We start from the raw sequence: 23,870 nt of genomic DNA, 5'->3' as shown, positions 1-23,870 counted from the left end.
CTTTTATTTACAAATTTTTTTCAGTTTTCTAATTAGGTTTGTACACTATCCAACTCCTTATCAAGCTAAGCTTATATTTCTCCATGGTCACTACTTCTTTTCTCAAATTTGATAAACAAGTTTGAAATTGATTGCAAACGAGAAAGCGGATGGGGTATGTTTTATGACACATCATTGATTTATTTTCATTTTGCGTTAGAGTACTCTTTATTATCATTCTTGTTTTATTTTGAGTCTACTTCGACATCATCAAATTTATTGTACATTGATTCCATTAAACGAATATTTTCTTCTTCTCGTTCTCTAGAGGTAATGTAGTTTCGCAATAGAATGCTATCTCTATCAATTGAAAATATATATTACTATATTTCACCATATGTTTAGGAATAATTTCTTGAGGCTTTTCCCAATTAATCTCATTATTAAATGGACAATCCCGTTTGTATCTTCATAAGTTCCCTCCGGGATTAGCGCATTGACTACATTTTCCAACTATAGTAATACTACCTCCAATAACATAAAATGCAGAGCGCTGACATTCATCGAATGAAAAATTTAATGCATGTAAAAATGGATGTGTTTCTCCACGTCTTAAAGAGAATAGAAGGGTTTTTTGTTTACAGTCTGAAGGATTTGGGTTGACAAACACCTCAAGCAGAAGTGAAATAGCCTGCGCCTGAATAATTTGAAATGACTCCCAACCCACATGACAAGTGCAGAATTGATCAGATGTTCCAATCTGCTGAATCCAAAACATAGTTTATTATCTTAGCGCAAATAAAATATAAACTATTTGTTAGATTTGAAGTTTATGAACTGCAATTGAGTAATAAAAATTTTAAGCATAGATGTCCACAATTATAGTCCTAAAACTTTTGTTCGCGTTGATAGTTGTATTGTATGCTGCTACCTAGATAGCGAATGACTTCTTTAGGAGGTTGCGAATTTAAAAAACTATCGAAATATTTTACTTAATTAGCTTTTTTTGAATAAGCTACCCAATGTGTACCCCCTTTCCTAGATGAATCTAAATTTATAACACCGCATTCGTTTATCCATTGATCTTTGCAGTGGGGGAGGCTGTCTCTCATAAAGATATCTCTAAAGTTTTTGATGTGTTTTCGAGCGAATTTTAAAATATCAAAATTTGATAGAGGTTTATTAGGTAGCTGCTTTAAAAGTTTTTTTTATTGAGGTGTAATTAAACCACATCCACTGCGATATGGTCGAAGGAAAAAACCCTTGCCTAAAGCAATAGTCTCCATCTTTTGATTATGACGCTTTCTCTCTTCAAGCTCCCTAGCAGCAGCCTAAGTTTTCAAAATCGCTTGTGTAATGCTTTGAAGCACCTGAAGCAAGTCCTCCAAGCGCTCCTAGTGCGGTTATAATTGGAAGAAAACCAAAAACCAAAAACCAATTTTGGGTACAGTAATGATGCGAGGAATTGTTATAGTTTTTTTTATGCTTTGAGTTAATTGTGCCATTAATAGCTTTACGTGCTATTCGAATTGAATTATTAATATCATGAGAATCTTTAGTTCTCAATGCTGAAGCCGTCACTCGAACAATTTCATTGAATTTTTTCTTCCTTTTTGAGCAAGTTCCACTAATTCTTTTACGCTTTCTTTTTTTAAGCCCCATCCCGAAAGATTTCCGTGCTTTAATAATATTAGTAACGTGCCAAGCAGCAGTCTTTTCCCCCAAATTGCTATCAGAAGCTTTTACTCGCTCCAACGCTTTATCAGCTAGCAGTGTATGTCGCTTCACAAAATCTTTGTTTTATGAATACGCGATATCGTGTTCTCTGCAAGCGGCATCCAATCGATTGATTCCTTTATCACCACGTTCTAATCGTTTTCTTAGCTTTGTCCCAAAACTGATATCCCGGAAGATGTAATTCTATGGGTAGATTATTAATAAGGCTATTAATGACACCACCACTACCACCTCCGTAACGATAGGCTCTCAGTTTACAACTGTTTTTATTAAAAAAATGTAGAGGCATTTTTATTTGAAACTCAGTGCATGAACTCACATTACTAAATGCGGAAGCATAAGTGTTTGAAGGTTTTAAATATGCATCTTAAGAAGCAGCAAAGCAATATCGAGGTTAAAAATTTTGATGTATCATCAAATTGTAATGCTGAAAGTTTGATTAGACATAGTGTTTTACTCCCCAACTCAATTAGAGCATTAATTGTTGGACGAAGTAATTGTGGGAAAAATCTAATGCTTAGCTTGATTGAAAGTCCAAATGGACTGAAATTTAAAAATATTTATCTATACTCAAAATCACTATGTCAATCGAAATATGAATATTTAAAAACGTTGATTGCTCCAATAAAGGGTATGGGTTGCTAAACATTTTCAGAAACCGAGTCTGTTATACCTCCTAATAAAGCGAAAAATAGTTCCATAATGATTTTTGATGATGTTGCATGTGAAAAACCGAAGTATATAAGAACAATGTAAAGGTATACAACTTTATTTATTAGTCATACGATTAGCAGAATGTCCACAACAATAACTCTAAGTGGGAAAAGCTATATTTTCCATTTATATTTTTCCTCCCATTTAAATTAAATGAGTATATGAATGTTCTTTAATTGATATTCATTTCTATAATTCAACTAGAAAACCCGGCAAACGTTGTTTTGCCAAATAAATAATTTTCTAGTAATTTCTAGTGTAGACCAAAACCACAGGGCCGGGGCTAACTTCGACCGCGTCAAAGTTTGTATACCCTTGCAACTTTTTTGGTAACTCTTTCCTTACCTATTAGCCATCAATGTGGAAGAACGTTTTATATAAAAAGGCTTATGTTTGCGAAAGAATAGCCTACAATCATAGAAAATAACGAAGATGTTGATCAAAGTCACTGTTTTCGACCGATCGTTCCTATGGGAGCTATACGATATATATCGTCGTGCTGATCAAGAATATATATGCTTTGTATGGTCGGAGATGCTTCGTTCTATGCGTTGCACACTTCTGACCAAAATTAATATACCCTTTTTGCAAGGGTATAAATAGCTTACTTATTGTAAGTATGTATGTATGTTAGAAGACATGCCACGCTTCGCTGTGCCCCCTCCTGATTAGGAATCTTTTCCCAGTTTGCCCCCACCTCCACTATTTCTTTTTTTGACCAAACGCATTAAATTGCTTCGATTGTGGAGAAGCTCCTATAACTGCGAAATGATGGACCTGCTTACGGAGGTATATGTATATTCTGGATCGTGCATTGGCTTCGTCTCTATCATCACCGATGAAGTACATTTGAAGAAATTTATGTTCACTATCTGGGAAGGGGAGCAGGGCGCCAGATTTGCCCTTTGACTTTGAAAGTTGGCATTATTATTCCTAATGTTTGATAGGAAATGATTCGATTCAGTAGTGAACCCGGAAAGTAAAACAGGTTTTATTTTTATATATATAGATTACAAACGATAATGAAAAAAATTATTTACATCACATTGGAGACAACATAATTGAAATACCATCAGGTTCTTATGAACTTAATGATATTATTGACTTAATTCACAAAGAGCTTATGATTGGAAATATTCATGATTCGAAGCTTGATATTAATGGTAACAACAATAGATTGCAAGTAGATATTGATTGCGAGCTACTGCATACTTGGGATATGCAGATAGAGTACTAGCAGCAGGGAAAAGACATACATCTCATTTACCATTGAACATTTGTAATGTCAATGCCTCTCGTTACAGGAACTTATGTAAACAGCACTCAATCGCATACACTACATCAGTTTCCACTCACCGTTCCACCAGGCTATAAAATGGATGAAGCCCCACACAATTCATTTTATTTACCCGTAAACACTCGAGAGATACGAGAGTTAAGAGTAGATTTACTTGATTAGGACGGGTCACCAATTCAATTGCGGGACGAAGAAAACGTTACACTTCGCATTCATCTCAGACCACAGCGATGATAATCTATGGTAAAACCCGTTGGAAGGGAGGGTTAGGAAGCAGATTGATTAGAAACGTTGCAGTGAGCAGTACATCATCATCTTCAACTAGAAGAGTGTTAACACCATCAAACAAAACATTTTAAAAATCAAAAGGACTTAAAGTTCGAGATTAGAAAATGGAGAACCATATCTTAAATGTTCGTGAGAGCGCCTACGAAGATAATAGTATAGTTAGGAAAAAATATCACACGTATCAACCATAGCAGCACACATCTTACAACGCCAATGATGAAATTCGAATTTGTATAAAAAACCAAGATTTATATGTAAACCCACATGAAAGTCTCAATTATATAGAGGGAACAAGGTGACTTCAGCAGGAGTACTCAAAAATAATTGTATGACATATTTATTTGATGAAATTTAATATAAACTCAATAGTACTGAAATAGACGATACGTTGGGGTGACTATAACAATAAAAAACTATGTTTCATTAAATAAGGATGAAAGTGTTATGCGAAAAAATGCTGGATGGTTTGATGAGAGTAGCTTTCCATTAATAAATTTATCTAATAAAGGGAAATTCAATTTTGCTATACCACTTAAAATGCCATTGGGTTTCGCTAAAGATTATGATAAGCTCATGCTTAATTGTAAACATGAATACGTATTGCTTTTAAGTAGAAATATGGGAAATGTTTACAAGCAAAAAATTTGAGAAACGAGCTACAATTTAAATATTCACAAGATTTTTTGTAAAGTTCAACATGTAACATTAAATCATGATTCCACACTTTTAATGTTAAATATCAAAGAAGTTAAATTCGGCTATGCCGAAGTTTATATACCCTTGCAGTCCTTGACAATAATAATTTCACATGTTCAAAATTTCTTTTCTGCAACTCAATTCATTAATATACAAACAAAACAATTTTACTCTTCATACTATGTACAATTTGTTCTTCTTCTTCCCTCATTCCCTAAGCAAAGCAACGCACGCATACACATACAGTTTATGTAGCGTTGCGTCTGTGTGTGTATGCATGTGCTCTGTTAACAGATGGTGACGTAGTAGGCAGCAAGCAGAGCTGCCGGCAGCGATTGAACCGATTTATATAGACTGTAACTTGTGTTCTATTTATCCGATCAGGGTGAAATTTTGGGATCTGAGATTTTATATCAAATTCTATTATATTGGTAAATTTCATGGGGATACTCCAATTTTTGCAAAAATTTTTGTTCCAGAGCTATATGATATAGTAGTCCGATCCCAAAGATTTTCATACTTTATCTCACCCGGGTAAAAAAAAGCTCCCAAAAAAAATTTCATCCCGATAGCTCTTAAGATGGCTGAGTAAAACGCGTACGCACCGACGGACAGACGGACAGACGGACAGACGGACATGGCTATATCGACTTAGCTTCTCATGCTGATCAAGAATATATATACTTTATGGGGTCGGAAACGTCTCCTTCTGTGCGTTACAAACATCTGACCAATTTTATAATACCCTCTGCAAGGGTATAAAAATCATCTAACAGACTCTAACCTTAGCAATTCGTAGTTGGGACTGTTATATGAAAACGTCACTTGCTGATGGTACACAACATATGTACTTGGAGTGTGAAGCTAGCCTACATTTAAATTCTGATTCATATCCATATGATGATCTAAACATAAGCTTTGACTGAGCTCGGTTTGCAATGCTTTATGACATGTGTGTAAAATTTCAAGAGAGCTACTACAATAGGGCACCACAGCCACTTTTAAGTCCAGAGAAATTTAAGGAAAATGCACCCATTATCGTAATAGATCTTTCACATTAGCAGGAGCCTGTCAAAAGCGGACCCATTGATATACGTATTACCATTGATCTATCATCAACCACAACATTTTACTTCACAATTACTTCAACTGAAGCATACTGCGTTCTTAATCATGATCGGTTAATTGAGTACAATCCATCAAATATCTTAGTTAGGCGGGCAAAGTAATACATTTTCACAAACGACGCAATCTTACAACACCCAAAAAGTCTTAAAATAAAACAGCGATAGATGAATGTTTATAAAAACTCAGAAATTCGCAAAGAAAAACTCGCCAAAAGAACTAGAGCCTTATCGAATGAAACAAATGACTAACATAAGCAAACGCTAACGTAGCCTAGGAAATAAGAAGCAAACGCTAGCATTAAAATATCCATATCAGTAAGAAGCAGGAAATAACAAGCAAGCGCTAACAAAACAACTGAACAGAAAAACATTTTGTTTATTTAGTTAATTTTTAACTATTGAAGCAATCGCACTCACTTGCTCTAAAAAAAAAAAACCCTAAAAAAACCCAAAATGAACTGTGTACCAGCAAGTCTGTCAAGATGTAAAGGCAAGAATAATGAATACGTCTTTAAATGCAGCCAGTTATAAAAAACTTTTTCTTCAGCTAATACAATACAATAAAGAGAAAAGAGTATTGAGTATGTGTACTTTCATTTGTATGTATGTATAGGTAAAATCAAAGTAGGCCAAAAATCAGTTCTGGTGCGACTATTTTCCGACTGCTTCTTTCGACGACTTCCCAAATTGGCTAAAAGCAACAGTCGTAACAGTTCCCAGTATTAAAATGTATAAGTTGGCTGTTGCTATCAAAGCAATCTGTTTCGAATTTTTGCTATTGTTGCTGCTGTCGGGATTCTTGCTTTCGGATTATCGCTGTTTGCTGCTGCTATCGGGTTTTTGCTATCGGTTTTTTGCTGTTTGCTGCTGCTGTCAAAATTTTCTATTTCGGTTATTTGCTTCTGCTTTTGCTGTCAGATTTTCTGTTTTTTGCTGTTGCTTTTTTTAGTTTTCGAAGCAGAAGCATCAGCACACAGCAAAACTGTCGACAGTTTTCGCAGTTTTCAAACCCTGTATACATATTATTCAAAAAAAGAAACAATAAAAAAAAAAAAAAAAATATTCAAGCTTTATTTGTGCAAATAAAATACCTCCACCGGGTCGGGGATGTTTAGTTGTGTACAAAGCTAAGCTACCTTCTTTATTTAATTACTATCTGTCTTTAGCTTAAGCTTTTTCGTCGACTGCTGTGTTAGTTGACGTAAATAAATAAATAAATTAATAAATAAATATAAATTAGATTTTTCGTATTTATTTCAAAGGTGACTAAACAGATTCGGTTGGGAGTTTGCCATCAGCATTAGCTATTTAAACAGCTAACAGCTTATTTTGAAGTATTTCATCATCAGTTATTTAACTGATAACAGCACTATCAACTGTTTATTAGTTTTAAAAATGGATAAAAAAAAAAATGTATTGAGAGAGCTAGTGAAAACTAGAAATATTTTAACAAGAAAATTTCAGAGTATTAAATTAGGAAAAGCTGAAGCAGAGTTACAGCTAGAATAATCATTGAGACCAATAACAACTCCATTATAAAAGCTTATAAATAAAAGTGAATCACTAAATAATAGCATGTGAAGTGGAGTAAGGAAAAATAAGTCTTCTCCTCTTCGAATTCCAGAAAGAAGCCATTTTTATATTTCGTTTTCATGAGTTAGAAGCTCTTCATGAGCCATTTGTACAGAAGCTTTTACAACATGTTAATGTAAATACAGTAGTAGTAATTCCAATAATCTTAAACAAATAATATAAGAGATTTTAATATATACAAATCTAAGTTAACGATGACGTCTCCTCCAACAATAATCATTTAATTACCATCAGAAAAGAAGAAAAAGTTAGAAAAGAATCAGAATCAGCTATAAGCTCAATTCCTGTAAAAGAATCATTTTACAATACTGATATTACGTTAGTAGCAACTCTTTAGATAATAGTTGTAGTCAACTATTGATCCAAGATGGTAGTTATGGTGTAAAAAAAATATTGAATGTAAGTGAATTAGCACGAAGAAGAGTTCTTTATAGAGCATATGGCCCATATAAAGATAATAAAGAAAAAGTGCGGTTAAGTAATTCTGAAATACACATATCATATTCGAGTAGAGGTTTATAGGAGACTAAATTCATACATAAGAGTATTTGCTGCAGCGCAGGCAGCGAGAAAATGAATGTAAAGAAATGAAAATATGTCCGTTACAATTCACAGATCGGATCATTTGAGAATAATAAGAAAGAGATAGACATACTGCGGTGGATACATACATATTTTAACACTCCTTCTTAACGCGAAGTATATCGTATAAAAAAATGATTATTTTAATCCCAACATTTCTGTAAACTTTACATGTTTGACCTTACATAAGTTCTTTGTTAAACTATCTGAGGTCATACTATCTGTGGGAATGTATTTAATATCTATAACATTATCTTTATACATTTTTCTTATAAAATGATATTTTATCTCAATATGCTTGCTACGTGAATGAAATTTAGCATCCTTAGCAAGACATTGTGTGCTCTGGTTGTCGCAGCTTCGCCATCGGCCCGAATCCCATCTCGTTGATCAGCTTTCTGATAACGATCGGTAAACGACTTCCGATCGTTGCAATTGCCAGCCCAGTCCGCATCAACAAAACAGTGGATAGAAACACCAGTTTTGCTATAATGAAGACTCACATCTGAGGTACCTCTTAGATATCTCAATATCTCTAAGTTCTTTGCGCCAACTTAGATACAGAGTGTATTATATCTGGCAGTGTAGTCAACGCCAAATATAATAACGAGCCAATGAGTGATTGACTGCAATCATCACTTTCGCACTTCGTCTGGAAACCAACCTCTGGAGAGCGTCGCGTTCGGCTTGCAGTCTTGCCATCTCGCTCGATTTCCATCCCCAAAAAAAGATAAAGTTCACCGCCGTCGACCACATCAAATTTGTTTGATATGAGCTGCTTTATGTAGGCCGCAAGTATAAAATCGTCAACAAATACAATAATAATAGATAAATACCCATTGACTTTGCTCATGTATTTACACGGTTCGCTTGCACCCTGAACGAAACCAATCTTCAAAAGAATGCTCTCCAGCTTTTGGTTCCACTCACGCCCACTCTGTTTCAAGCCGTACAACGATACAGCGATCAGCATCGACAAAGCTTTCAGGTTGTCGCATATAAACGTCAATAAACGTCATTCACGTAGCTCACTATTGAGGTAAGCTGCAGAGACATCCATCTGGTGAAAGTGAATCTCGTGATCCACCGCCAACGCAATCCCCGTCTGATTGAGGAATAACGTACAACCGGGGAAAAGGTTTCCTTGTAGTTAATTCCATATTGTTGACCATACCCTTTTGCGACCAATCTTGCTTTGAAACGCTGAACTTTGCCACTCTCATCTCGTTTGGTGGTAAAAACCCATTTACAACCGATAACCTTTTTGTTTGCAGGAAGATCAACCAAACTCCATGTCTTATTATTTTCTAGGTTTTCATACTCCTTCTGCATTGACTTTAATGCCTCTGACTTAAATGCCTCATTTATACAGGTAGAAACAATAACGTCTTTAGCATCTAGTACATTCAGCATATTGTACTCTTTTCGTGGACGACCAGCACGCCCGGTCTCCCTGGCCCTCATTTTCTTTGTCACCACTTTGAAATTTACTGCTCCACAGAGTTTTCTTGGATTTCATCATTATGCTCGCAATCAAGTTTTTCACTTGGCTGAAAGATTACCACATCTGACTCACATGATGATTCTCGACCGTGCTCCAACTCTTTCATGAACTTGTGCTCCAAAAACACGACATCTCGGGATACTACTACGGTAATTTTGACAGGGTTGTAAAGACGATAGGCCTTGGCAGTTTCGGAGTAACCTACCAAAATATGCTGCTTCCCTTTTGCCGAAAACTTGTTCTTATGAGTTCTATCTAATACAATAGCTTTCATACCAAATACTTTAAGATGAGATACGCTCGGTTTTTTCCCATACCAAACCTCGTATGGAGTATTGTCAGGCTAAGTTGCAGTTTCTGCTCTATTCCGTTAATACGCAGCCGTCATTATTGCCTCGCCCCAAAAAAGATTCGCCAACTCCACCATGCACTATCATGCTTCGGGCCATCTCCACCAAGGTTCTAATAGCTCGTTCCGCCACACCATTTTGTTGTGGAGTGTGGGGAACAGTGAGTTGTCTTTTTATTCCATGGCTCAACAAGAACTGTTCAAATACATCGCTCAGGTACTCACAACGGTTGTCGCTTCGTATGGCTTTTATATGGTTACCCGTCTGATTTTCTGCTACCATTTTGAAATCTTTGAATTTCTCGAAAATATCGCTCTTATTCTTTAACATGTACACCGATACATAACGTGATTTATACTCTATCAATTGTGGTATACTTTTAGGGATAGGATTTGGCCACATACTTTTAGGGATAGATTATAAGTAATTAGAACTTAAGCATAATGTTTAGCTTTAAGTACCGCTAAGGACACTAGCCATAGGACCAATGTAAATGCTCCCCTACAAATACCGGGCTTGCGACCTCAATAAATTGATTCAAGTCAAGCCTTACCTTCGCCTATTTTATGGCGATCCTGCCAGGAGACGAACCTGGAATCTTCTGATAGAACTTATAACATATGTAAATATTAAGAAAAGACAATACAGTTGACATACATAGATGGACAAAACTAAGTGGAATAGGCAAAGACAATAGGTGACAACAAACTCAAGATCAGCAAAAAATATGTAACTCAGATAGCAGTGAAATCAATTATAAAGAACTGCGAAAACGAAAAGGTCAGAACAATAATAGAAGCAGGCAATTTTACTGAAATTAATGATGTTGTAGCTAAATTTGTAAATACATCTACAAATATGGAACAGGATCACAGCGTGTTTTATGCTAAAAGAAACAACTACACAAAGAGGATAATACTTATTATAACAATACTAAGAACTACAATAACTATAGTAATAATTATATTCGAAGAAATTATAACAATAGAAATACAAAAATTAACCATTCTGGGTAGTGGGAATGTATCCGCTACTAGTTTTTTGTTAATTTTTCTATAACCAACTACCAATCTCTACCTTTTTGATTGCTGCCAGGCAGCGACTTTTTAGGAACCAATAAGATTGGACTATTGAACTCAGACATTGATGGAAGAAGCTGTATTAAGAAATACAATTTTTGTTTGCACCATCTTTGGTTTTGTATTAATAACTTCTGGGTTATCTTCTACACCTGGCTCTTCTGTGTCTTTTGCTACTAGAGGTTCAAAAGTTGCTTCTAGATTCGAATCTACTGGTATTGTGAATTTTATATTATGTTTTGTTGCTATGCTTATTAGTTGTTTGTTTAAACTGTATATTAGCTCAGTGAAGATTTTACTACTTGATTCATTGCTTATTTCTGTTTTGTTATTCTTTATTTTATTGTAACTCTCAAAGATAATTTCAAGGTGCTTATTAATTGTCTGAGGGTGTATCTAAATTGTCTTATTTATGCACTTGTACGCTCTCTGAAACATTTCTTTTAATACTTCTATGTTCCGGTCCATTTGAAATTCTGTTACTTTTGGTTTTATATTTATGGCAAAATTAATTCCCTTATATTAATTTTGTTCTCTTAGTATTTCATTTTTTTTTCTTTATATTGTAATATAACAAATTTTGTTTCTTCTTCTTTTTCTGTTTTTTTTTTTTCAATTTGTTTAAGATTCTATTTCCTAATATTGTAATATAAAAAATTACAATTACTCGCTGCGATCAGAAAGCTTTATGTGTGCTTGCAAGCTTTGTCAAATTTACTTGAGTTTTTTTATTGAACTTAATTGAACTTTATTGAACTTTTTTTTAAAGCTCGCTTTGATCGCGGCAAGCTTTACAAGTGTGTTTATGTTGTTTGTGCAATTTTGAGTGCACATGTTTGACATGTGCTCTTCGTTAGGGTAAGTTGGGGTATATAAGGCCGATTGGAATTTATTATTTAATTGTATATATATATGTTTTTTTGTGTGTATTTTTCATTTTAGTGTATATTTCAAATATATGAAATTTTTTTTCTTCTCTTTTCTTTTTGTTTTGAGGGTATTTTTGGCAATGATAGACTTATTCGAAGACTTTCACTCGTTGCAGAGGACGGACGTGTTTTTTGCGCTTATCAATTTTTATTTTTTTCTCGCGATTAAATACTTTTACAAATTTCTTAAATTCATTATCGGTTTAATTAATAATAATTTCAACATCCGAATTTTATTTTCATTTCCGGAATTCTTGCTGTCGCTTTTGTTTAAATTTAAATAAAATCAAAACTTACAACAATACTTGCATTAGCGGTGTTGTTGTTTTGCTTATCTCTTTTGCGTTTGTTGGCTTTACCGTTTTAACTAACTCTCGCGCTCTTGCGTACAAATTGTTGTTGAATGTGTTCAATTTGACGCGCTCTCCCGCTCTTTCCTATTCTTGATTGATTTGCGCTCTCGTCTTTTGCCTACCCGCGACTCTGTGATACGTGTTTTTGTTTTTGTGCTTTCATCTCTTTTTATTCTTTAGTTGTGAAGGCTTACTCTGCACATTAACCCTTGTGTCAGAACTGGTCAGTATATTCTTATACACAGATTTTTTTACCTTTAGAATTTTTATTTTTTGTATTTCCTTTTTTAATTAAATTAAACTTTTTGATAAAATGGTTGTCTGCTCAAAAAATAATTGCATAGTTGCCACTAATGCGGTTGACTCCCATGATTTTATTCTTTGGTGGTTGTGTGACAATGCGGTTCACGTTAAGTGTGCAGGTTACACAGGCAGAATCAAGGAGTCTATTGCCAAAGGTGGTGGCCTAAAATATGGATGTGATGCTTGATACTACAGATAGTTTTGACACTTTAAGTGCAGTCCCATGATTTTATTCTTTGGTGGTTGTGTGACAATGCGGTTCACGTTAAGTGTGCAGGTTACACAGGCAGAATCAAGGAGTCTATTGCCAAAGGTGGTGGCTTAAAATATGGATGTGATGCTTGATACTACAGATAGTTTTGACACTTTAAGTGCAGGTTTTAATAAACTCCGAGCGGAGTTTACTGCGGTGGAGACTCAGTTCAGAAGTTTATCGCTTATGAATGAGTCTCCGAAACGTAAAAGGACCAGTCCTTGGGGTGTTTCTGTATCTGTAGATCCGCTAGCGTCTCTTATCGTCCCCGACCGGTCTCATGCACCGTCCACTCCTAATGTACAGCAATTGATTTCGTTTAAGAGCCCGGTTGTGAATGCTATTAGTAAGGAATTACCGGTAGGTGCTTTCGTAAGACTGACTTTGCCAGCCTTAATGAAAACATTGCTACTACCGATTGGTCTTATCTGTGATACTCTGAATTCACTCTTTGATATTTGTGTGCCTCTTGGTAGGCTGGAGCGGCTTAACAAACCTCCCTGGTTCTCTCGTGAGTTATCCAATTTGAAAAATGTGAAGACACGATATTATAAGAAGTTTCAAAAATCACATCGTTCATCAGATTATGCTCTGTATACAGTCGCTCGTTCCAAATTCATGATGCTTAATACACAATGCTGTAAGAATTATCTTCAGCGGTGTAAGCTTCAGTTTTCTTCTGACCCTAAACAATTTCATAACTTTGTTAATTCTAAACGTAAGACCTCTGTGCACCCATCTTTTTTGTCTTTTCAAAATAAAAAAGCGAGTACTGATCAGGCAATTGCTGATATGTTTGCGAATTTTTTCAAAACAACCTATTCCTCAACGGAATATCGAGCAAGTCCGTATCCTTATCATTTAAAAAAGGCTAATTGCATTTTCAATCCAGTGATTGATGAAAGTTCTCTTCTTAGCGAACTTAAACTAGTTAAACCTAATTATTCTCCGGGGCCAGATGGTCTTCCTGGATGTGTACTCAGGTTCTGTGCAAACGCATTATGTAAACCCATTTTAAAATTGTTTCTATTGTCTGTCGAATCTTCCTCTTTTCCACCTATTTGGAAGGAGTCGTATATCATTCCTCTGCATAAAAATGGCAAAAAGTCCGAAGCCTCTAACTATAGGGGTATCTCAAAGTTGTCCGCTATTCCGAAAGCTTTTGAGAAAATTATAACTTCTCAATTGCAACATTTTTGCAGCTCTATTATTTCGCCATCCCAACATGGGTTTGTGAAACGTAGATCTACAACCACTAACCTTTTAGAATTTACATCAATAATTATCAAGGGGTTCAAAAATGGTAAACAAACTGATGTAATATATACTGACTTTAGCAAAGCCTTTGATTCCGTTAATCATACCCTATTACTTTCTAAGCTGAGCGACATTGAGTCTCCACCCCTTTTCCTTTCTTGGGTTCGAGAATATTTAACAAATAGAAAACAGAAGGTACTTTTTAAGTCTTCTTTTTCCGCTTCCATTCCTGTGACTTCTGGTGTACCTCAAGGTAGTTATCTTGGCCCTCTGCTCTTCACACTATTTATTAACGATCTTCCATCAGTCATTGTTCATTCGCGTGTGCTTATGTATGCTGCCGATGTCAAGTTTTGTCTTACTCATAAAGATACAAATTCATTTAGTCGGCTACAAGCTGATCTTAAAAACTTTCAATCATGGTGCCAATTTAATCTACTAAATCTTAACACTACCAAATGTAAGGTAATGACTTTTTTCCGTAACTCTCCTCAACTGGTCACTTATTTTCTAAACAATAGCCCTCTAGAACGTCTAAATAATATGAATGATTTGGGCGTACTTATGGACCATAAGTTAAATTTTAACACCCATATTTCCACCACGGTCGCAAAGGCCATGAGTGTCCTGGGTTTCATTAAAAGATGGTCAAAAGAATTTGATGACCCCTATACAACTAAAGTTCTTTTTACTTCGCTTGTCCGTCCTATTTTAGAGTATGGATCTTGCATTTGGTCACGTCAATATGAGTCGCACTCATCCGTTCAAACGCAGTTCTTGCTATTTGCTCTTTGTGGCTTAAGCTGGGATCGCAATGTCAATTTGCCTTCGTATTCTAGTAGACTTCTTTTGATTAACCTTCCATCCCTAACTAACCGTAGAATTATGCTTTATGCACAAGCTCCTAATTGGTGATATCGACTCGCCTGAGTTATTAGCTCAGGTGAATCTGTCGGTACCATGTAGACGGAGTAGACATCCTTTGATACCTTTATCCCTTAGTCGTTGTTCTTCTAAATATGCTATGCATAAACCTTTTAGGGTCCTCTGCTCTGATTACAACCTTCTATTCCCTGTAATCGGCTCAGAGTTTTCTATTAATATGCTTAAAACATCTATCCTGTCCCATTTAGTTAATAGCTGTAGTTGTATTTGTTTGTCTGTTTTTTCTATTGTGTATTTGTCCACGCGATTCGTGCCGTGCGTTATACGGCTGCACCCCTCGGTCGGTCGGGTGGGAGGTGGGCAGTTATCTGCTTGGGCTCGCGCGTAACAGGCTATGTCCTGGTGTCGTAAGGGCCACTTGAACGTACTGCGCATAGTGTCGTCAAGGTCCGCTAATTCAAAAATAGGAATTCGTAGACAATATATGTATATTATTTTTTTTTTCATTTTATTTCTTTTTGTTTTTTTTTGTTTTGGTTTATTTAAATTAATTTATAGTGTCAGCGCAAAAATCGCCTCTTACCACAAAGGTGCTTATATGAGCACTCTTTTTTATTTAATTGAAAATAATTTTTTGTTTTTATATACTTTAATGCTGCATCTGCTGTTGTTGCTGCCTTGCCTGCTGATTTCTCTGGTGAGTTTTTTCCAATTCGTCTAAGATATAACATATCTATTTTCCGTGAAAAACCCCTCGTCAAAGCTTATTAGAATAAGGTTAAATTTGGAAGAGTTCGATTTTACTACATAAGAGGACAAGAAATTTTCACAGCAGATGCTCTCTCCAGAATTGAATTTAAAAATATAAAAAACATAGAAACTAATAAAATACTTAAAGTAGCAACAAGATCAGAAACAAAAAAATTAACACATAAGGAAAACAAAATTATTAATAACAGAATAGAAACACCAAGAATATATGAAATAGTAAATCCTAACGAAGAGAAAAAATACGCGCAAATTAATTTCAAAAAATTCAAATGTTTTATTACCAAAAATAAAGAAAAATTACTCTCCTTCAACATAGGCGATTTGATCATTAATGGAAGAATAGATCTAGATCGATTCCTTCCAAGGCTTGAAAAAAGAAGCCGGTGCTCAAAGAATCTATAAACTGAAGATAGACATGTCAGAAAAACTATTTAGGTCACTTACACTTAGCGAACTAAAACAAAAAGGAAAAGACACATTAAAAGATTTAAAAATAGCAGTTCTACCTTAAGTAAAAGTAATAAAGAATAAATAAGAAATACATTAAATAAATATCATAAAAACCCAATAGAGGGAGGTCACTGCGAGGTAAACAGAACGCTGGGAAAAATAAAAAGAGATTTTTTTTGGAAAGTATGTCTTGAGATGTTGCAACATACATCAAAAATTGCGAAAAGTGCAAACTAGCCAAGGTAACCAGACACAACCACTCCCCATTGGTCGTAACACCAACCCCTGCAACCACTTTTGACACAATAATAATAGATACAACTGGACCATTACCAAAAACAATGAATGGTAATGAATACGCAGTTACTATTATCTGCGATCTGTCCAAATATCTCATATCAATACCAATACCAAACAAAAGTGCAAAAGCGGTTGCAAAGGCAATATTTGAATAATTCACTTTTATTTACGGCACAGTGAAAGTAATTCTAAAAAGGACGATTGTGATGAATATCTAGCATACTTCACATATTGCTCTAACACCACTCCATCCACCGTACATGGTTATTCACCTTTTGAACTAGTCTTTGCGAAACATCCTAAAACTGTCCCTTTTTCATCTGACACTGTAAAACCCATCTACAACATTGATGACTTCAATAAAGAAATAAAATTTTAACTACAAATAGCACAAAATAGAGCACAACAGCTTATCGAAAAATTTAAAGCATTACAAAAAGAAACATATGATAAAAACACAAAAAAAGTATCGCTAACTAAAGGACAAGAAATACTTTTAAAAAATGATACCGGACATAAATTAGAAAACAAATACACAGGCAAATATAAAATACAGAGCATAGGTCCTAACAATAATGTAGTATTAACTGATGATAAAAACAAAAAGCAAACAGTAAATTTAGATAGAATAAAAATAATATAAAAAGGATATAAGAAAAATATAAATCTTTTTCTTTTAGGGATAGGATTAGGCTATATACTTTTGGGGATAGTATATACGTGATTAGCATAATGTTTAGCTTTAAATACCGCTAAGGACACTAGCCATAAGACCAATATAAACTCTCCCCTATAAGTACCGGGCTTGCGGCACCAATAAATTACTTCTAGTCAAACCTTGCCTTCGCCTACTTTAGAATGTTGCGAAATAGCGCGCACCACCTTGTGACGCTGTACGCATTGGTCCAAAAATATCTGTATGAATCAAGCCCAACAATTCCTTTGAGCGGCTTTCCAAAAACTTCGGCAACTTCTTAACGCAAATTTTACTTTTTGCACACGTTTTACATACAAGGTCATTTGTACTACACACTCTAGCATTAAGACCATAGACCATTTCCTGCTTAATCATTTTATTTAAACTATCGAAATTTAAATGTCCGAACCGATCATGCCATTCGACCAGCTAATTTACATTTGTTTCTCCAGCAAATACTGTTTTTGTTTTACTTTCAAACAAAAACAAATCGTTGTGTTTCTTAGTTACTTAGTCACTTAGTTTTTGGCAAAATTTGGCAAAATACATTGTAAGTTCTTTATATATAGCACGTCAACCAATTCGATCGTGATATTTTTCCATTTTAGTTCCACTGTACCGCAACCTTCGGCTTCTATAAAACTGTCGCCTGCTAATTTGATTTTCTCTTTATGCTCACGCATACTCGTAGACATTGATTTGTCCGCACACAAATGAGCTGTTGCCCGCTGTCTACACACCATGCATTTTTCTAAAAATTGATTCCTGTTCCAGAAGTAGAGTGATTTGGTCTAGCAGTGGACTGTACCTTAAAATCAATTGGATAATTTTCCTTTGTGATTTTTTGCTAATATGTGTGTACAATGCTTATATATGTGTCGATTCTTATAAATACATGTGACCTATCGATAAACGCAATCCGTTCATGAACATCCCGGCCCGCCCTGAAACACAGTTTCTGAACGGGGCAATACCGCAACCTTGGTGATTGGCCAAGTTAATTCTCCTGAAGAGGTTTTGAGTCTGACCTCTCGAATCAATTGATCCTTGCCTGGGGAGGCTTCGAGAACCACCGCCAGATGCCAGTGAGCTGGTGCGGTGTTAGATTCCTTTACAAGCACCACATCTCCGACAGATATATTTGGTGCTGTAGTGGTCCACTTTGGACCCTGTTGCAATGTGGTAAGATACTCCTGGTAACATTGCTTCCAGAAGCCTTGCATCGTAGATTGGATACTTTGCCAGTACCCAAGTCGGCCCACGGTGATGTGGCCTAAGTCCGCCTCTGGTATGGCTGTGAGGGGCCTGCCGATCAAGAAATGTGCTGGCGATAAATAATTGACATCTGTGTCCGAGTTGTAGCAAGCACTGCAAGTAGAGTTCACATCTGCTCGTATGTGAGAGTAGATTGACTCGGCGAATATGCAGCTTTACGCATCTGACTGCAGATTCCCATTTTCTTCCCCAATGAGGAGCATGTGGCGGAATGAATTCCCATTGAATGCCATAATTCGCCAGAGTGTTCGTAACCTTTTCGATGTGTGGTTGAGATGCCAGCAGCTTCTGCATTTCATCAAGAGCATTTCATCCATCCTTAAGAAGGATTGGACCAGCATAGTCACATCCAGTGTTTACAAATGGAAGTGCCTGAGTGACACGAATGCTGGGTAGATCAGCCATACTTTGTTGTGATGTATGATGCCGTTGTCGAAAACAAACCAAACAGTCGTGTGTGACTTTTCTTATCAAGTTCCTTGCGCCAAATATCCAAAATCTTTGGCGTACCATAACAAAAAATGATGAGACACCAGGATGCAGGTTGACCCTGTGTTCGTATTCAAGTATTACCTTGGTGATGCGATGAGATTTCGGTGGCAAAACTGGATGTTTCGCCTCTCTGGACAATTGCGAGTGGTGCAAGCGTCCTCCAACCCTGAGTAGTCAGTCCTTGTCGATCATTGGCGAGAGTTTAGCCAGCTGAGATCGACTTCGCAATGGTTTATTTGCGAGTAGCAATTGATAGTCATCCTGAAAGCAGGTTTGCGCGTGGCGTGGAGCCCTTGTCCCCAAATGGACCCTCAGTGCGCCGTAGAAAGCGTAGGACATAGCCAGCCGTATGAACGAGCCGTATGAACAAGATGATCGAGTGGATGATCAGGAACTGCATTTACTAATGCAGTCAGACAATTGATTTCGACTTCCCTTTGTATGTTCTTTTCTGAAATATTGTGAGTTGTTTAACCTTACCATATACTGATCCGCGTCACGTATCCATGACGGGCCATTCCACCAGCCATGAGACCTCTGGATGCACAATCAGCTGGATTTTATTTGGAGTCCACATGCCGCCAATTATGCCTTGGAATGGTGTCCAGAATTTCCGAAGTTCTGTTCCCAACAAATGACTTGAGTCGAGAGGGTGCGTATGATAGCCAATAGAGTACGATTGTGGAATCACACCATGCAAAAACCATGGTCTTTTGATGACGAAGTGCCGCCTTTATCGAACGTATGAGTTGACTTAGGAGCAGTGCCGCGCAATGCTCTAGGCGAGGCAGAGATTGCTGCTTTAGCGGAGCCGCCCTAGATTTCGCAGCCATAATCGATGTAGAGATCGAGCCATCCTTGTTGATTACTCTGCTGTACACTACAGTAGCGTATGCCTTCGTAGAATCCATGCAATTCAATGTTGTCGGTGTCGTTCACAACTAACCAAAGTATTTGAATGTGTTGTAGAATATCCAAATCTGCCCGCCATTTGAGCCAATTGTACGCTAGTTGCTTAGGGAGTTTGTCATCCCATCCCAAATCGAGAATCCATAATTTTTGAAAGAGTATTTTGAATTGGACCACAATTGGTGCCAAAAGCCCAAGTGGATCAAAGATCCGTGAGGCATCCGATAAAACTTGCCGTTTTGTACAATCGAAATTTCCTTTTAGACCAACACTATAAGACAATGTATCATGACCAGGTTGCCAGTATAGTCCAAAGACCTTCACTGGAGATGATTGTGTAGAATAAGTTCCTTCTGTTGGTATGCGAGGTGTGTTTGATACCCATTTCCCAGGCTCCAAATTAGTACAGGACATAAGTTGAATAAGTTCCTTTTGATTTTGTATCAGTTCCTCCTCACTGTTTGACCCAGTGAGCACATCGTCGACATAAAAATCCTCCTGTAAGATTTTTGCAGCATTCGGGAATTCCTGCTGATGATCAGTAGCCAGTTGCTCTAATACCCTATCAGCCAGGAATGGTGCATATGAGGAGCCATAAGTGACGGTGCATAGTTGATAGTGTTTGATTGGATCCGATGGTCTTTCTCTCCAGACAATTCTCTGGATGTCGCGGTGTTTCTTGTTTACCGAAATATGCCGGAACATCTTGACTATGTCAGCTGAGAATACAAATTTAAACATCCGAAAGCGCAAGCAGACAGCAAATGGATCGCGTTGAATGCTAGGCCCTGTAAAGAGATAATCGTTTAGTGATTTGCCTTTGGTGTCGCAAAATGATCCGTCGAAAACTACTCACAGTTTCCGACCCAAAACCGGGTGATGTGGTAGATAAAACCGTTGTCCATTATTGACTTCATCTGGTGGCAGTTCGCGCATATGCCCCAAATCGAAGTATACCCTATTAGTTGACATATTTTGCTCTTAGATTTGCGTCTTGATGTAAACGTCGTTCCACCGATTGGAAACGATTAAGAGCTCCTTGTAGAGTATCCCCAAATTCAGGATTAGTGACCTCGAATGGAAGTTCCACGATGTATTTCCCCTTTTCATCTCGAGTGTGCGTAGCGAGAAAGTGTTTCTCCACTTGTTTATCATCAGGTTCCAATTTGGTTGTGGAACTGATGTCCTCTAGCTCCCAAAACCTCTAAAGCGAAGCGTTAATATCAATGTATGATGTCAAAGCGAAAGCGTTGTTAGCTTGGGGCATCGTTATAGAGCTGATGACCCATCCGAAAATCGATGATATGCAATGAGTTTGCCCGTATTGTCATACAACTTTTTTCTGTAATTGCAGACCAAACGTGTTCACCACCCAAAATAACGTCAATTGGAGCGCTTGTGGTGAATTCCTAGTCGGCGAGTTGAAGATCGCTAAAGACATCAAGTGCCGATGCGTCAATGTTCTGCCTTTCTAGTGTTGATGTGATTTTGTTAAGAACATGAGCCTGTACAGTTAAGTGATTGTTTGAATACTTTGACTTGATCTGAAACGTGCTGCTTTCTCTTGTGGTGTCAGGCTGAACCGAAGAGATTCCTGTGACCAAGATGGATGATGCCGACCGTGGCAATCCAAGTGCTTGTATGCATCGTTTTGATACATATGAAATTTCCGACCCAGTATATAGTAAGATACAACATGTAATGTAGGCTCCATTTACCTTTTGAACATAAACCGTTGCAGTAGGCAATATGCTTCGATTTAAACCTCGACCTGTTTTCAATTCCGCAGAGCTTTGTGAACAAAACGTTGCTAGTGCACTCCCATTATGAGCCACTAGACTTGTTGTAGACAAATCGTGATGAGAAGCGTTTGGACTCCACTGAATCTTCCTTTTACCTTGTTGCATTGAGTTACCTGGATCATGGACCAGAGAATGGTGCTTACCTTTACAATATTTGCATGAGAATGATGATAGACAGGTTTTGACCATACGCCCTGCTTTCAGGCAATTATAACATAAAGCCTTTTCCCTGATAAACATACGACGTGCTGCACATGTTGAATCCATAAGTTGTTGACAGTCATATAACTTATGATCCGTCGCCTGACATTTGGTGCAGCTGCTAGCTTGAACTGCAACCATCGAGTGTGTGACCCTTTTTGTATGTGTGATTTGCGCCGGCGTTTTGCCTCCAGACGCAATCTCCCGTTTGCTGAGGTCTTATTCCTCACCCGAACATGAAAAGTTCCTCCAGTGTGGGCGCCTCGTTGCCCAAGCTGCGCTCAATCCACCTGCGCCATGTATCAGCGTCAAGCTTTTCCAATACCAGATATTGTATCCAGCAGTCCCGTCCTTTTTGATTGATCGCATCTAGACCGCAAACAATCTTATTTGTACCATCTGATACCTTGCGTAAGATGGATACATCAATTTTGTTTGTCGTTGGTAGACCAATAAGTTGTTCCAAAAATTTACAATATGGCGTGGCCTATTGTACCTCTCCTTAAAGCGTTCCCAAGCAGTGTTGTAAGCCGTGTCAGTTATCGCCAGGTGCCGCACCAAGTTGGCAGCATCATCGACAAGCAGTGTTTTTAAGTGATAAAACTTTTTTAAAATTATTACTTAAATTGTGGCAACGCTGTTTTATAATAGATCAAACTTTTTAAATCAGCTGTTCTTTTTGTTTTGTTCCCGCTGTCCTCTTCAAGAATACCTGTTAAGCATAGAGAAAAAAATATACAGGGTTTGAACCTCACGCAACTTGCAAGTGCGATTACAAGTAAAGTAATTAAATTAATTTAAATTGAGGTCGGTCGAACAATGGAAGTCTTTAATATTTTAAATAAAGGTATTAACTACTATATTTAATTATTTTCATCAACCCAGTATTTTATGTTTATTTTTAATAATTAATTTAATATAGGTTTAATTTCATTAACAATTTATATGTTAACTTAAATTTTACTTAGACTTTTAATTGTGAACTTAATCGAAATTAACGATCAAACTTATACTGAAATATTAACGTATATTTACAGATTATTTTGAGCAAATTTCAGCTGCTAGTTTTTGCTAGCCGCTGCGTAACCTTGAAAAAACCAAAGCAGTCTTGCCGTTTTCTCGTTCCTTTTTTCGTTTGTGTAACTGTGCTTTTTGTTATGTGTATTGCAATTATCGTCTTTGTCTTCGCCTTCTTCTTTGTGCGTTTTGTTATGTTGTTTTGTGATTGTCATTGAGCATATTTTACAACTTACAATGGTTGATGGTAAAATTTGTAATGCCTTAACCCAAACATCATCCTCAAAATGCTATATATGCAACGCCAAGCCCATAGAGATGAACAATATACAGAAAAGTTTGCAAATGGAAGTTCATCAGGATCGGTTTCAATTCGGGTTGTCACCACTTCATGCATATATAAGATTTTTTGAATATTTCATCGATTTATCCTAAAGACTTAATGTTCAAGTCTGCCAAGTTAGAGGGGACGAAGGAAAACTTAAATTTTTGGAAAGAAAAAGAAAAATTCAAACAGAATTCCGTGTAAAAATGGGATTGATTGTTAATAACCCGAAGGTTGGTGAATGTGGAACATCGAATGATGGAAACACTGCTAGATTCTGCTAAATTCTTTAGCAATCCTGGGTTATCCGAAATAACAGACCTAAATGAAGACCTTATTGAACGGTGTGCAACAATATTGCAAGCACTTTCTTCAGGATACAAAATTAATGTGGAAAAATCTAAGACATTTCCACTCCAAACAGCGAATGCTCTTACAGGGACATATTCATGGTATTATCTTCCGCCGACTGTTCTTAAAATTTTAATTCATGGACCATCCATAATTGAAAACGCTCTGTTGACGATTGGGGAGTTGTCAGAGGAAGCTGCTTCTTCTTCTTTCTTCGGATCCATTCATAAAGGGACAACGAAAGTTACCCCCTAAAATTTTTAGGCTAAAAATAAGTCTGTACAAAAAAAAAATCATTATTTTTTATTTTTAGATAAGGACTCTGCTCCCTATATATGTATAACTTTAGTAGGG

At 36.6% G+C, this 23,870-nt stretch overlaps 1 protein-coding gene across 1 annotated transcript; it reads right to left on the bottom strand.

Annotated features, from left to right (window-relative positions):
* Positions 1-19,727: 19,727 nt before the first annotated feature.
* Positions 19,728-20,725, bottom strand: LOC137572213 (uncharacterized). Its single transcript, XM_068283964.1, has 2 exons — positions 20,677-20,725; positions 19,728-20,608 (listed from the first exon to the last, which is right to left on the bottom strand). The coding sequence occupies exons 1-2, from the start codon at positions 20,723-20,725 to the stop codon at positions 19,728-19,730; spliced, it is 930 nt and encodes a 309-aa protein (XP_068140065.1).
* Positions 20,726-23,870: the final 3,145 nt, after the last annotated feature.

This window comes from Drosophila tropicalis, unplaced genomic scaffold (assembly GCF_018151085.1).
Source record: "Drosophila tropicalis isolate 14030-0801.00 unplaced genomic scaffold, ASM1815108v1 contig_275, whole genome shotgun sequence".
Classification (NCBI taxonomy): Eukaryota; Metazoa; Arthropoda; class Insecta; order Diptera; family Drosophilidae; genus Drosophila; species Drosophila tropicalis.
The sequence above is the reverse complement of the archived record's forward strand: the minus strand, read 5'-3'. Positions and strand labels throughout refer to the sequence as shown.